We start from the raw sequence: 16,915 nt of genomic DNA on the forward strand, positions 1-16,915 counted from the left end.
GGCGCCCAACGCTATGGATGAGGAGGCAGCTCGCAGGCTGTGGGAGATCAGCAGCAGGCTCGTGGGCCTGGAGGAGAAAGAACTGTCTAGCATGCCAGCACAAAGTCAGCTCAGTGCTGAGAAGACACATGGACACAGCATGGGACCAGTTGTTGGAGCTGCAGGCTTGTAGCAGATCAAATATTATCCAAGGTTTTGATTGGCTTTCTTATATCAGGGAGTTTTGCTTTAAATGTGTTCTGCAACAAAAGATTGTGGTCTATTTTTAATGTTATGTGCATAAGGGCATACAACGGGGAAATTAAATTATCCACACTGTTTGCAAAATATCCGTAGGGTAGAGTGATTTCTATCCAAAAAGCACCACATGGGATTTTGATGTGTTCAAGGATGGAAATGTATGTGGGGCTGTGTGCAAAATGTAGAGCAACAGCGCCCCCTGGCTGCTAGGTTTTTGCCACAAACACATTCAAAAATATATCTTAATACAACCCCTGTCAAAAAATATAGAATCGCTCATTCTTGGAGGATTCACTTTATAGGAAAAAAAAACAGACATGACACAAAACTATAGTCATTTCAAATGGCAACTCTCTTGCTTTGAAAACAAAAATAAGTCAAAAAAACAATTTATGGTAGTCAGCAAGTTTTTTGTTTTAATCAAAAGTAAAAAAAAAACATGCAATCACTAACTTCTGATGAAGAAATTATGGAATCACCATGTCACTTTTCAGTTCCAAAGCTTACAGCTACATCAGATTCAATCTGTCAATCTGCAGTTAAAAACGAGTGTGCAAACCTTGGGAGAGCTGTTGCACCAGGTAGAATGACATGAATCATGGCTCCAACACAAAAGATATCAATTGAAACAAAGGAGATGATTATCAAATTTCTTTAAGAAGGTAAATCATCAGGCAATGTTGCAAAAGCAGTTGTTCAGTCAGCTGTGTCTAAAATCCAGAACACGTGCAAACAACATGAGCAAGTTGTAAAAGACGAGCATACTGGTAGAAAAAAACTTAAATATGTTTTGAAAACAGGAAATGCACAGTAAAACAAATTGACGGAAACTGGAGTCACTGTCTGTGACCGAACTATAAGAAACCGTCCATCCATCCATCCATTTTCTACCGCTTGTCCCTCTCGGGGTCACGGGGTGCTGAAACTTATCCCAGCTGCACTCAGGTGGAAGGCGGTGTACACCCTGGACAAGTCGCTATCTCATCGCAGAGCCAATACATATAGACAACAATCACACTCACACCTAAAGGAAATAGGATTTTAATACAGAAAAGCTCAATGAAAGTCATCTTTAACATCCACAAATTTGAAAAATGTTTATTTTTACCTTGTGAACACGACTGCTGATGAATTTGTATTGTTACTTGGTTCAAATCCCACCTAGTACCAACCTCGTCACGTCCGTTGTGTCCTGAGCAAGACACTTCACCCTTGCTCCTGATGGGTGCTGGTTGGCGCCTTGCATGGCAGCTCCCTCCATCAGTGTGTGAATGTGTGTGTAAGTGGGTAAATGTGGAAGTAGTGTCAAAGCGCTTTGAGTACCTTGAAGGTAGAAAAGCGCTATACAAGTACAACCCATTTATCATTTACTTTTATGAATGTATTTTATCATTTTCACCAAGTTCATAGCATAAGTTTGACTTTAAGCTCATGTGGATGTCTCCTATAGAGCAGTGGTCCTCAACCTTTTTGTAGCCGCGGACCGGTCAACGCTTGATAATTTGTCCGGCGGCTTTGGAGGGGGGGTTGTCATGAAAAAGGACGTTTTTTTTGGGTTGGTGCACTAATTGTAAGTGTATCTTGTGTTTTATTATGTTGATTTAATTTAAAAAAAATGTTTTGATTAATAAAAAATTCTTCTGCAGCCCGGTACCAATCGAGCCGCGGCCCGGTACCGGTGGTTGGGGACCACTGTCCTAGATCAGTGATTGTGGCAAAGGTACTGTGAACTCTGAACTGTGGTACACATGGGCCCTATCTAGTGGTGCTCTAGTGGGTCGCGAGGGGTGATGCACTTAATTCATTTTGTTTTATTTTTGTTTATTCAAACACTAATGTTATTGTGGCCAAATATATTAAATATACTTTTTAGGTAAAACCTCTGCTTTGTTTTTAATGAATACTTAGACTCACTACCCTACTGTATTATGTTGTTGGTTGTTATGATGGTACTTGGATAGCCAAGTCTTTTCTGAGGTGGTAATTGGTGAAAAAAGTTTGATATCCACTACTGTCCGAGGAGTTAAAAAAAACAAAAAACTCAAATATAATATGATGCAAACTGAACAATTGAATGAACATTCTCCATGAGTGGTGATTCCTTAATTATTGCCAGGGGTTGTGGTTCCCCATTCTAACACAAAACAAAGTTTAACATTTTTTCCGAAATTCGAAATATACAAATTTTATCTAAATTTTGCTTGATTTGAAAATAAACTTTATGATTTAAACTGTATTATGTTTATTACCAGTAGGCATGTACATAATCCATTGCTTTTCCAGTAGTTAAAATCCAAATGACACGTCAATAAATGCAGATATACATATTCCCTGACGTGGGAGTCCTATATAATTGAATTCAGAATAGGTTTTTATAGATGAGCAACTTCGATTTTTGTGTCATTTAATGTTTTAGCTGGACCAGTGGTCTCAACCTTTTTTCAGTGATGTACCCCCTGTGAACATTTTTTTAATTCAAGTACCCCCTAATCAGAGCAAAGCATTTTTGGTTGAAAAAAGAAGTAAAATACAGCACTATGTCATCAGTTTCTGATTTCTTAAATTGTATAACAGTGCAAAATATTGCTCATTTGCAGTGGTCTTTCTTGAACTATTTGGAAAAAAAGATATAAAAATAACTAAAAACATGTTGAAAAATAAACAAGTGATTCAATTATAAATAAAGATTTCTACGCATAGAAATAATCATCAACTTAAAGTGCCCTCTTTGGGGATTGTAATAGAGATCCATCTGGATTCATGAACTTAATTCTAAACATTTCTTCATAAAAAAAAAAAAATCTTTAACATCAATATTTATGGAACATCTCCACAAAAAATCTAGCTGTCAACACTGAATATTGCATTGTTGCATTTATTCTCACAGTTTATTTTGTTGAAGGATTATTCAATAAATATATTTATGAAGGATTTTTGAATTGTTGCTATTTTTAGAATATATTTTTTTAAATCTCACGCACCTCTTTGCATACCTTCAAGTACCCCCGGGGGTACGCGTACCACCATTTGAGAACCACTGAGCTAGACTTTATTGTACCCTTTTCATTATTGAGACGGAAAAAAACTCAATTTCCCATAATGCCTTGCGAACAGGACTTGGAAAACTAGCGTCCAAGGTCCAAGTAGTTCCCACTTAAGTAAAGGGCAAGGGGGCATATGAAGCAACTCCGACTTCGGCTGGTGACAATTTTGGAAATTCCTCTTTTGAAAAAGGTATTTCAAACATTATTGACACGTTTGTTCGGCGGCAGGCGGTAACGCTCAACACAGGCTAACGTAGCTACTTGTCACTTGCCTGCTGGGCTCACTTCACCAACATGCTAGCATAAGTTTGCCTTTTAGCTTACATTTATGTTTCTTAGAAATTAAAAAAATAACTGACTAAAATTAAATGTGCTAAATATTTTAACTTATACTAATAGTAGTGCAATTATCTTATATTTTAGCACGTTTTCATGACACTCCTGGTCTGTCTGGTGTTTTTTTTTAACATGAGAAAAATCTTAGTGAATTGTTATCATGGTTAAAGCCATTGCTGACTCTGTACATATTTCTAAACATCTACCAGATTTACTTGTAAAATACTTGTCTTGGTTAATCCTGAATGATATGTTTTTGCAGGCACTCTTATTTTGTTGAGCATGGCTGAGCTCCAAAGATCAGGTGATGTTCTACCTGAAGATGTTGGAACTGATGACTGCCTGACTTCATACACACACATCTACAGCCCCGACTTACTCAAGTAGGTGTTCCAGAACAAAGATGTGTCATTGTCATTAGTACAATTACTTGCAGCTCACGATTTATGCCTGTGTTTCTAGAGATCAGGTTGCATTTATCACTGGTGGCGGATCAGGAATCGGACTCAGGATAGCTGAAATCTTCATGAGGTGCGAGAAATAGTATGTTTTATTTTCTCCTTAATGGAGAACCGCATTTTTTTTAAAAACTTTTGCCTATCATTTTCAATCCGTATGTGAGACTAACACACTTTTTTTTTGTGAAGTCTACCTTATAAATAAAGGTTAATAAAAGTCAGCTAACAATGACGCCTATCAAGCACTGTAAAAAAAACAAACATCAAAAGACACATCAGGCACATCCATAGTAACTATGGATGTGCCTGTTGCTGCATTACATACTTATAAAACATTGGAGGTCTTTTGATGTATTTTTATAGTGTTTTGTAGGCTTCATTGTTAGCTGACTTTCATTAATGTTTATTTATAAGTTAGGCTTCATGAAAAAAACTAAATAAAATGTGTCAATCTCACATAAGGATTGCGAATGATTAAAGAATAATACGCCACTGAATGCCTAAAATGAAAAAAATACGTATATATTACATTTAAGTTACATGTAGACGATATGGTAAACAATTAATTGAAAATGAATACGCCACTGTATACTTAATATGAAGAAAATATGTAAATGATACATGTATGTATTTTTTACATATTTTCTTCATTTTAAGCATACAGTGGCGTATTAATTTTTAAACGTTTGCCTATCATTCACAATCCTTGCGAAAAAAACACAATTTTTTTTTTTTCATGAAGTCTAACTTGTAAATAAACATTTGTGTAAGTCAGCTAACATATAAGCACTCTAAAAAACATCAAAACACCTCCAATGTTTTATAAGTATGTAATGCAGCAACCGGCACATCCATAGTTATGTGTAATATTTACATATTTTCTTCATTTCAAGCATACAGTGGCGTATTAATGTTTTAACTTTTGCCTATCATTCACAATCCTTATGTGAGACAAACACTTTTTTTTAACGAAGTCTAACTTGTAAATAAACGTTAATGAAAGTCAGCTAACAATGAATCATATAAAGCAGTGGTCCCCAACCACCGGGCCGCGATTGGTACTGGGCCGCAGAAGAATTTTTTTATTCATTTTTATTTAAAATAAAAAAATAAAAAATATTTTTTTTAATTTTTATTAAATCAACATAAAAAACACAATATACACTTACAATTAGTGCACCAACCACAAAAACCTCCCTTTTTCAAGACAAAAACGTCCCTTTTTCATGACAAAGGAAAAAAAAAAAGGATATTTTTGACCACTAAATGGTAACACCCATTTTTGCTGAAAAGATTTAGTAGAGAACTTAGACGATAAAGTCTGCAACTTTTGGCCGCTAATAAAAAAGCCTTGCCTGTACCGGAAGTAGCAGACGATGTGCGTGTAACGTCACGGGTTGTGGATCTCCTCACATCTGAACATTGTTTACAATCATGGCCACCAGCAGCGAAAGCGATTCGGACCGAGAAAGCGACAATTTCCCCATTAATTTGAGTGAGGATGAAAGATTTGTGGATTAGGAAATTGAGAATACACCGCTTCCCACCTACAGCTTTCTTCTTTGACGTCTCCATTATTCATTGAACAAATTGCAAAAGATTCAGCAACACAGATGTCCAGAATTCAGTGTAATTATGCGGTGAAAAGAGACTACTTATAGCTGGGAACGGTGCTGGAACAAAATGTCCTCTACAATGCGTGACGTCACGCACACACGTCATCATAGCGCAATGTTTTAGCATGACACTTCCGCGCGAAATTTTAAATTGCAATTTAGTAACCCAACTCACCCTTATTGGCATGTGTTGTAATGTTAAGATTTCATCATTGATATATAAACTATCAGACTGCATGGTCGGTAGTAGTGGGTTTCAGTAGGCCTTTAAGGAGTCAATCATAATCCTCCGGAAGGGTTTAAAATAAAGCTGTTGTCGCAAATTAGCGTGCGTCCTTTTTGTGTCTTTCTCGCCATCTCCCGGAAAAAGTTGATTGTCACAGATGATAAATTTCTCGGTTAATGTCAACAACCTTTTTTTTATCCCGGATAGAGGCATAATTTATAATTCAAAATTAACTTTCACCAGCAAACAGGCGATCATGAGCAGCAGCTCAGTATGTCAACACTGCAGCTGCACAAGCTAGTTAGCACTTTTAGATCACGGAGCGACTAAAAAAAAGTTTGTCTCTGTAAACGCTTACAATACCAATATTGCTAATACTTCAGTATTATTGGCTTTTTGGATGCATTTTCGGAGTTATTTAAAGGCAGAATGGATTACTGCCATTAGCACCATTGCTAGCCACCTAAAACGAGACGATTATTACAAATTACTATGAAAAGAAAATCAGTGTTTTCTGTCTCTCATAAGTATTATGAATGACCCAAAAATTGGCATTTCCCCTTTAAACATGCCTCTTCTTAGGAAGATATTTTAGGTTATTTGTTCTTTTTTTCAGGCATGGCTGTGACACAGTGATCGCCAGCAGGAACATTGACAAGCTGAAAGAGGTGAAGGGTTTTTTTTGTTACCAAAACGTCTATATGTTCGCCTTGGGTGATATTATTGAATGCTTTTTTCAGGCTGCTGAGAAGCTATCGGCCGTTTCGGGACGTCGCTGCCTCCCACTGAGCTTGGACGTGAGGAAGCCTGAAAGCATTGCTGCAGCCGTGGATGAGACGCTGAAAGAAATGGGCCGTGTCGACGTTCTCATTAACAGTAAGAATAGAAATGACAAAAAAGTGTATGGAATGATGTTCCAGAAGCAAAGGTCATGTGCCAAAGATTTTGTAGTATAATTATTAACTTTTCTGGTATCTTAAAACTCCAACGCCCTTCTCTGTAGCCTTTTATCTTACAGAATACATATCACCAATGCAAGGTAATTCGTGCTAGTCTGACGTATCACAACATAAGATTATTTTCATTTTGTTGTATGTGACAGATGCTGCCGGAAACTTCCTCTGCCCAGCCTCTGCACTTTCCTTTAACGCATTCAAGACAGTTATGGAGATAGACACGATGGGAACGTTCAACACAAGCAAAGTTGTGTACGAGAAGTGGTTCAAGGTACAGTAAAGCTCTGCTGTTTTAGATGCATCCCTCTTTAATGAACATAAGAGGGCAGTAGAAGTTAGATAGCATACTGAAACAACTCTCAAGACATCCTTAAAGGAGTCTCATTATGCAAAACCAACATTTCTTACCTGTTTGTACCTGTTTTTGTGCCTTTCCCTATAAGTCCCGAAAATGTAAAATGCAACCATGGAGGCATGGTGGAGATATTCATTAAATAATCTTGCCTTCTTCCAAACTTGCTCCAAACAGGCCGTTTAGATTTTAAAACTTTAGTGATGTATTTTTCCTTAGTTAGATGAGAGGATAACTCCATACATGGTAGCGGTTTAACCAAAGAGCTTTGCATGAATCCGCCATTTTTATCCAGTTGTAGTCAACAAGCTCCTTTCTCTCTTCTATTGTTCTGGGGCAGACTGGCTCGTACATGCACATGCATCCTAAAATCTTCTGCAGCTGCCATTACTAATAAAAACTAGCTTATAGTTCTAAAATATTTATCATCAGACTCTATATCGAAGCGATACAAATGATACAAGGTTGACGGGTTGGAGACAAAGTTGAAGGGCGCTTGACCTTGGCTAGGACTTTTGCACGTAAATAAGACAATCTCTGATAAGATACAGTCAGAAAGTTACTTGAAGATGGTTTGTAAAACATAAACTATAAAAAATGTTCATCGAAGCAACACGCTTACATGTTATTTAGACAACAATAAGGGTTTTTAAATGTAGAAAAAAATTCACGCGGCTGCCAACGGAGCTGAGCTAAACGTGCTGGAAGCATTATATGCTGACTTCTTCCAGTTTCCAGCATTTTTGCATTTTCTTTGTCAGACGAGTGCACAAAAAGCAGTACAATATAAAATACTAATACCGGTACTTTTACCCTTCAATAAGCTACACCAATTCAAAAAATGGTTCATGAACAACACAAAAGACCAAAATAAAACAAACAAAAATTATATATATTTCGCCAGCATTTAAAGGGTAACTGCGCTTTTTTATTTTTATTTTGCTTATCGTTCACAATCATTATGAAAAACATGACGACGGATGGATTTTTTTTTTTAATACATTTTAAATATTAAATAAAAGTCTGCATACAGCGGAGCCAACAGGAGGTCCTCTATTCCGCCCATAAAATCCAAAAAATAACCATTCAAAAAGCGCCAACAATACTCTACTTACATTTTGGGACTTGAATATTAACCAAGTATTAGTGATATTGTTATTATAAGCGCTGACGCAGAAAAACTATTTATAGCGGTCACGTGATCACTACCATGCATGTCTATATTGACATCATCGAGTGGTCTACTGTTTCCTCGCTTTCTTGCTCCTGCGAAGTTTATTCTAGATCATAAATCATGCATCTCACCTGGAAAATACATGGCTTGAGGACGTAATCTGATAAATTGTTACACTTTGACAGCCATTTAGGACCCGGAACTGATGGGAACGGCATGAAAAGATACTTGGTCCCCTTTCCCCCCGCCCTTCACCCCGTTTCTTAAAATTAAAAGTTAAACATCCTAGCAGTCGGCATCCTAATGACAACAGACCTTGTACAGCAAGTGATGTTTTATTATGTTTGTTGGCTTTCATAAAGTCTGCAGTGAGTAGTAATCAGTGATGGGGAAAAAAAAAAAAGCAAACCTTGCGATGCGTTTTTTTTAAATAATGTGCCGCTTTTACTTACATGATCAGAATACGTAAATATTAAATGTTATTGTAAATGTGCCCGCTACTACATTACATATATTCTTACATCGTGTATAAAAAACCTTCATGGAGGTGTTTGGGTGTTTTTTAAGGGCTTTATAGGCATAATAGGCTCTATTGTATGCGGACTCTTGATTCAATTAATTTAATATTTAGAATGCATTAAAAAAATAACATCCATCATTATGTCTCTTATAATGATTGTGAACGATAAAAAAGTGCAGTTTTCCTTTAGACTATGTCCACATAACACACACACACTAGGTAATAATAGCTATTTGGCCAAGCTGAGCTACCAGGGTTAGCTATTATTTGATGTGCAGCCTCTTGTAACTTTCTCTAGGACTTTTTTTATGTATGTACATACACACACATACACACACTGTTGCATGTACTCCACAAGTGTTCATTTGTGTACTGAAGAAGTACAGGACATGTGTAATGAGATTCAGATATAGTGCGTTTTTTTCAGAAGGAAATACGAACAAATGACATAGGGAATGATCTGGCTACTCAGTCCAAAATAAGAAATAGAGTCAATGTATTATTCATGTTGCACAAATAAATTTTACCTAGCTGATGCTGTGAATACCTACACGCGAATTAGTTCCTGCAGTACATATAAAATGACACCAGGTAACAGACACCTTCTTTCCTCTCTCAATTACATACTTTTGCTTACACTTGTCTGACAGTTTGGATTGTAAAAATTATCGAAGTATATTTTACTTTGGAGTTTCCACAAAGCTCTATTTTGCAAATGTCTGCTTGAATATGAACTTTCAAATGTATGCTGATGATGCCGATATCTTTACACCTGCCGAAGCACACAGGAAGTATCAAACATCCTCTCATCAGCCCTAATGAGTGTCCAGAATTGGCTCATTAAATCGTGTTTATTGCGAAAACATTCAACAACAAGAAAATCAATAAAGCTGAGGCAGTCCTAGTGTGTTCCTGGGGGATTTTGAACATGATATTGTAGAGGAGTTCATTTACCTTCGGGTCACACTGGACCCAACACTTTCTTTTAACAAACAAATCAAGCTCATTGGCAAAAATAATCAAGTTCAGTCTGCATCATTTTAATCCTGCCATTACAATCAACTGTGCTAAAATGTTTTTACACTCTATGATATGTTTACACATAGATTATTGCCTCACAACCTGCTCACTCACTGGAAACACAACCGAAATGGCATTTTAAAAATCATTGACCTCTGTTCGTCTGTGTAACAGTTTGACACAATATAAAAACCTTAATTTTGAAAATTGTTTTCATTTGAAAAATAGCTGTTTAATTTGTAAAATGCTCCATGGACGAGCTCCACTCCCCCTTTTCACACTAATTAAACTGAGGACTGAGGGAGGTTTTAGCACCAGAGCCTCCTCCAGAGGACACCTTGACATCCAGACATTACAGAAAAACAACCTTTGGACAAACAGTCCTGTCATTTCTGGAACAGCCTATGAATACATTTTAGAGCATTTTGTGGTTTTAACATGACATTGTTATTCTGTGGTCCTATTTTTTCTGGCTTGGAATAACAGTTATAATTTCATATATAGCAGTGATTAAAAATCCCTCATTGACATTATCATTAGACATTTCCATCCATCCATTTTCTACCGCTTATTCCCTTTTGGGGTCACGGAGGGCGCTGGCGCCTATCTCAGCTACAATCGGGCAGAAGGCGGGGTACACCCTGGACAAGTCGCCATCTCATCGCAGCATTAGACATTTATAAAAATAATAAAAAAAGAACAATAGTGTCACAGTGGCTTACACTTGCATCACATCTCATAAGCTTGACAACACAGTGTCCAATATTTTCACAAAGATAAAATAAGTCACATTTTTGGTTCGTTTAATAGTTAAAACAAGCAACTATGCAAAATTTTGCTCGTATACAGTCTGTAAATCAGATCGTTCATTAATGTGCATTGTCCTGAATAAATGACCTTTTTTTTTATTTTCTCTCCTCTTTTTTGGTTGTCAGGATCACGGCGGCAGCATTGTCAACATCTCTGCAACACTTGGATACAAGGGCCAAGCGCTTCAGGTGCATGCTGGCTCTGCCAAGGCGGCAAATGGTAAGTTCTGTTTCCGAGTCGATTTTACTGTGACTTATCCATGGACCAAATCTTCCACCATGGGGATTCCCATTCCCAGATGCCATGACCAAGCACCTGGCTGTGGAGTGGGGACCCAGCGGGGTTCGAGTGAATGCCGTGGCCCCAGGTCCGATTTCTGGCACAGAGGGCTTCCGCAGACTGGGTAAAGAGTCTGCTGATGATGTATCTGAACGCAACAGCACAGTACAGTACACATAGTCCTTGATTTTTAATCTAGGTGGCCCAAGAGGGGAGTCTGCTGGTCTGTTCCAGTCCATTCCTTTGCAGCGAGCAGGCAACAAGACAGAGATGGCCCACTGCACTCTTTTCTTAGCCAGCCGGGCGGCGTCCTACGTGACAGGAGCCATCCTGGTGGCGGACGGCGGATCGTGGCTGACCTCTGCTAACGACATCTCCAAGCTGATGGGTATAGCCGCCTCTAAATCCGCTAAACTCTGAGCAGGGGCTCTCCTGTCCTCCTCCTGACCCAGGTGTGTAGGAGGAGGTGGAGCTTGTGAAGAACTTGTCCAGGAAGAGAGCATGCATTGTTCAGGCTACATTTTAAAAACTGTTCACTAAAAGCTATTTATAGTTATTTTTTTCTTTGCAGGTTATTGGTCGTCTGAAAAGAGAGACAAGTAAAGAAAACCATATAAAATGTTTTGTAGTGCTGTATAGTAATACAATAAACCTGCCACACAGCTTTAGGACTTCATCAAAGCAATCATCTTTTCCATGTCATCATGCATTTCATGTACATTAGTATTACATTCCATTTGCATTTTTTAGCCTGTTAATAAAACATTTTTATGATGATGTGTACAAATGTTGGGTTTTTATTTGCCTATCTTCTATAATTCTTAGACCCAGAAGTGCATTTTTGTCTTCTGTAAGAAAAAACAATTGTAAATGCAAAACACTACAGGAATAAAACCTGTTGTTCCGTGGAGAGGACATCATGAATAGGCTAGAAATGTGTGATTTGTTGGGGGTTTGTCCAGCATAATAGAAGAACTGGCTACCGTTCCGACACACATATTTCATTGACTTGGGAGAAGGAAGTAAACACATTCATCCAGTTATTCTGTTTTAAAGGTAGAAATTGAGTGCTTTTTAAGTGATGTGATTTTTGCAGGTCACATGCAATATTTTTTTACAATACTAAAAGCAAGGTCAAGGTTTATTTATAAAGCACATTTAAAAACTGCAGCTGAAGTTGCCCCAAAGTGCTGTAAAAAGTTAGGTAAAATGACAAAGATTAAGAAAATAAAATAAACATCTTGAATTGCTTGAAATGGAATAACTTACAAAGGCAAAACTGAATTAAAGGTTTTCAAAAAAAATGTAGCTCAACCTAATTTTAAAACATAGTTCCATTGTTCTCTTAAGAGGACATAAATACTTGCTAGTACAACTTTTTCAAAGAAAATATATATTTTTTTATGTAATTTATTTTTCTTCATTTTTCAAATGTGCTATCACACCTCGAATTGTTGCGTTCTAACACACTTTCTCTTGTTTTTGATAGATATTAATCGTTAATCTCAAATATAATTTTGGATTCATATTTATCAAAAACTATAGAATATGGCCATATGTATTTTTTAAATACAGAAATACTATATAAATATTTTGTATTAATATTGATCAGAAACAATGGAATATGGGTATGTACACACAGATATATTTGAAATACAGAGGTACTATTTAAATATTTTGTACTCATTAAAAAAATTAGTATACAGTATATTTTTTTTAACTATATACATATTTTGTAGTGATATTTATCATAAACAATAGAATATATATATATTTATATACATATATATATTTAAAAAATATAAATATATAAATAATGTTGTACTCATATTTATTAAGAAAGTAGGTATCTATCTTTTTGAATGATGTAAGTGCTATATAAGTATGTATTAATATTTATCAAAAACAATAGAATGAAGCTAAATATATTTTAGAAATATAAAAGTGCGATATAATATTTAGAATTGATAAGGGACAAGCGGTAGTAAATGGATGGATGGATATGGATATATATAAGTGTGTGTGTGTGTGTGTGTGTGTGTGCGTGTGTGTGTGTGTATATACACACACATGTAAATTGTTATATACTATTGTTTTTTATGTATTTCATGTATATACGTATATATATATATATATATACATATATATACTGTATTTATGAACACATATATGATGTTTCATATATATACATAATGATTGATATATATACATACATATATACACATATATATATATATATATATATATATATATATATATATGTATATATATATATATATATATATATATATATATATATATATATATACACACACACACACACATACATATATACCACAGTATTTTAAACGTTGGAATGATATTTTTCAAAAACAATATAAGTTTTATTATTTTTTTATTTTACAAATATATCAATGGGTGGAATTATGTTTAAAAAAAAACAATAGAAGTGGGTTGAATCACAATCTACAGTATTAACACCGAGGGGCTCATAAATAAAAAAAATTCTGAAAAAAAACAAATGTGGCATATTTTCCCTAACAACATTTTATTTAATGTATAAATAATAAGCAACTTGAATATGACAATTGAAGACTATGAAAGTCCCAATAAAGTTTATGCAACAAATCAAAGACAGTCAGTACCTATATCCGCCATGTGAGGTCGCTAAAACCCTCTTTTTCTCAATGCACATCTTCATTGGAGTTAAAAATATTGTTTAAATATATATGTATATAAGTATTTATAAACACCAACATCTAATGAATATCACTGAGCAGAAACATTTTTAATTTGTGTCTTGGTAGAGATGACACAGAAGAGAAACTAACAAGTTGCTGTATTTTTTGTGACATGAGCAAGTTGTTTAGCTAAAAACACTGCAGGGTATTTAGTACGCGTGCGTGGAACGTCAGCGTGTGTGTGCGTGTCTGTGTTTGTTGCAGGAGGAGGAGGAGGAGGGTGATGATGACGATGATGATGACAAGGAGGAGGGGGAGAGATGGGACACGGCTGATGCTGATGCGAGAGCTCGTACGTGACTGTGGTCGACATCGGCAAACGATACAACTTCTCTCTTCATCTTTTAAAAATCCTTGAAGTCGACAAGACTGTTTCTGCTCGACGGGTTCTTTTTTTCTTTTTTGAGGTGCGGAATGACCGCCGCGGCGTTCCGCTGGCCTTCTGGAGGGGCGGACACAGGTGGATTGTGGCTTGCCGCAAAACGACAGCTGTAGCCTAGATATCACCTTGGACGTGCGAAGAAGCGAGGATCTCTGCGGCTACACCCCTGAATTGACGGGCATCCACGCCGACGTTTTGGTCTTCTCCGCCGGCACTTAGAAGGGTGGACGGACGGCCTGTTGGTGTTAGCGAGCTAATAAGCTAATTTGGCTAGCTTGCTCGACGTTTAGCCTATGGACAGGGGAGCGGTGCGATGCTGGAAGGAGGACTTTTAATTCTTGTTGCGGGAATACTTTCCTTTCGCCGGCAGATAAACGCCAAATAGCCCGTAAAACACTTTTAGATAATCTTGTTTTATTTTAATTTTTTTCTGTTCGAACGGTTTCTTGTTCATTTAGCGTGCCAGACACCCACGACGAATAGTCTTAGGTAAGAAAAATGTTTACACGTTTATCTTTATTTAATGAAGTGCTTTATTTTGCGTCTTTCTGACTAAATGTTAAAGTATGTTAGTGCTGAATGCCCAAGACTGGACATGCCCTGCTTCAAGAGCGCCAACTATTTAAATATAGCTTAGAATTTTAACAATGGATTAGCTAACATGGTTACTAGAGGCGGTTGCCAAGCAATTAGCTTAAAAAAGGCTTAACTGTGCCTGAAAAGTGAATTATATTTATATAACGCTTTTCTCTAGTGACTCAATGTGCTTTTACATACTGAAACCCAATATCTAAGTTACATTTAAACCAGTGTGAGGTGGGCAAAGTGTCTTGCCTGAGGACACAACTGTAGTGACTAGGATGGTGGAAGTTAGAACCGAACCTGGAACCCTCAAGTTGCTCTACCAATCGAGTTATATCGCCCCTCAGTAAAGTCCGATTTTCCGTTCCTTTTTGAGCTTTAAATGTTCATATATAATATTTGAAATAATGGCATTTTGGTTGCCGGACTGGATTTTGACGATAAAGTAGCCAAAAGTAAATGGAACCTACAGTGCTGTCAAGCCCTTTGGGGCACGCACATCAAGCGTTTCCTCTTGGATTTCTCACCCTGAATTCAGACAATGGAACCGTTCTTTGTCCAAACAACACTGGTCAGACAGGTTTGCATTTTGGAGACCAAAACCTGACTTCCCAACAAGGCAACACAGAAAAGACCTACCAGCAAGACAAGCCTGTAGAGTTGGATCAACTCTTATATATTTGTGATTATCCCTGTGGAGATTTGTTTTTTGACGGGCGGCGTTCTCCTGAGTCACAAGTTCCTCCGCACAGAGGGGAGACGGAAAGAAACAAGGAACCAGATGAAGCCAGTGACTTCATGCTCTCGTGGCTTTTTTCTCCCAACTTCACTGATGGGAAAACATTTGCATACGAGGAGGCCTCTCTCGGAGGCAGCGACGCCCTCATGGGACAGACTGAGCTAATCTTTAACAGTAGTGCGACCGTGTGTCCGCAGTCTAAATGGAATTCCGACACAAACCCAGGAGAGTCGCTTCTGTCCGTAGATCAGGTTTGCGCCACCTCAATGTCTTCATGTGCGTCACATGATGTCACTGAAGCGCCGTCACTGGAGGAGCACAGGGAGACTTTGTCACCTGAAACTGCAGACAATGGTTTATTCCCAGATCATGTGACGTCTCTGGCAGTAAAGTGTAGCTCAACGCTGCAGGAGCAACCTGACAGCAGCACACCCCTGGCGTTCTTTCAGGGGTCTGGGCTTTTGATGGATTTAGAGGTTCCAGATCCTAATAGTGGACTCACCCATCAACCTGTTGGTCTTGTGCAATGGGATCCGTCAGAAGATTCCCATGTGGAACATGCTGGACTATTGAGGACTATTGAGCAACAAGAAGAGGATGACTCATCTTCTGTGATTTTGTCACCTGGGGATGCCTCTGTCCATGGCGACATCCGCTACGAGAGCTTCTCTGCGGAGAGTACGCCAAAGGATTTGATGGGAAACAAATGGAAAACTGAAACAAATGAGACAACGGCGTTAGATTGGTGCTTAACCCACGATGAGGGTCCTTGGAACTTGAAGCCAAAAGAGGGAGTACACAATGACACCGGTCCTGAGGCGCTCCCGGAGTTGGAAACTTCTACTGCGGAGCCTGCATGGACTAGTGAGCCAAGTGTGGACACTGTTTCCCTCTCTAAGATGGTGGGAGATGACTCACTGCCCATGGTTTCAGCTGTGAACACAAGAGAGGAAGAAGCCTCGCCGCTTAAAACTGTATTTGACGCGTTAGACCAGGATGGAGATGGCTTTGTTCGCATTGAGGAGTTTATGGAGTTTGCTGCTGCGTATGGGGCCGATCAGGTAAGATGATGTCTTTTTTTTTTTTTATAAGCTAATATATATGAATGCTGGTAAAATGTTTGGTATTGATTATCTTTTGAGCCTTCAAAACTTCCTGTGAAAAGCCGAAGGGGTTTAGGCCAGGTGTCTCAAACACGCGGGCCAATTGCGGCCCGCGAGAAGTTATTATGCGGCCCGCACTATGATAAGACAACGGCCCGCAAGTTTAATATGAATGGCGCTTGATAGGTCATGCTTGCCAACGTCCCAATTTTCCCGGGAGACCCGTGCATTTTAAGGCACCCGTGCATTTTAAGGCACCAATTCTTTCGAAGCCCTTGTCAATTTTCACCAGATCAACAATATTCAGGGAGTGCCATAATGGCACTTTAGCACCCCC

At 37.8% G+C, this 16,915-nt stretch overlaps 2 protein-coding genes across 3 annotated transcripts in view; both read left to right on the top strand.

The window, feature by feature from the left end:
- The first annotated feature begins 3,315 nt into the window (after positions 1-3,315).
- Positions 3,316-11,818, top strand: LOC133563005 (peroxisomal 2,4-dienoyl-CoA reductase [(3E)-enoyl-CoA-producing]-like). 2 transcript variants are annotated; one of them, XM_061916891.1, is made up of 10 exons: positions 3,316-3,474; positions 3,883-4,003; positions 4,083-4,151; positions 6,537-6,588; positions 6,661-6,796; positions 7,023-7,147; positions 10,878-10,971; positions 11,051-11,155; positions 11,231-11,483; positions 11,603-11,818. In XM_061916891.1, exons 2-9 carry the CDS (start codon positions 3,903-3,905, stop codon positions 11,449-11,451), a joined length of 903 nt encoding a protein of 300 aa, XP_061772875.1. In that variant the 5' UTR covers positions 3,316-3,474; positions 3,883-3,902; the 3' UTR covers positions 11,452-11,483; positions 11,603-11,818. The 2 variants fall into 2 exon arrangements, with proteins under 2 accessions (XP_061772875.1, XP_061772874.1); XM_061916890.1 differs by having other exon boundaries at positions 11,231-11,419.
- A 2,149-nt stretch (positions 11,819-13,967) lies between these two features.
- The window catches only part of LOC133563745 (uncharacterized), a 60,694-nt gene continuing 57,746 nt past the window's right edge, over positions 13,968-16,915 (top strand). Inside the window, exon 1 of the mRNA XM_061918042.1 lies at positions 13,968-16,536. Coding sequence (XP_061774026.1) covers positions 15,196-16,536 — 1,341 coding nt within the window. The 5' untranslated portion in view covers positions 13,968-15,195. The remainder of the gene's footprint in view (positions 16,537-16,915) is intronic.

Source organism: Nerophis ophidion, linkage group LG12 (genome assembly GCF_033978795.1).
Source record: "Nerophis ophidion isolate RoL-2023_Sa linkage group LG12, RoL_Noph_v1.0, whole genome shotgun sequence".
NCBI lineage: Eukaryota > Metazoa > Chordata > Actinopteri > Syngnathiformes > Syngnathidae > Nerophis > Nerophis ophidion.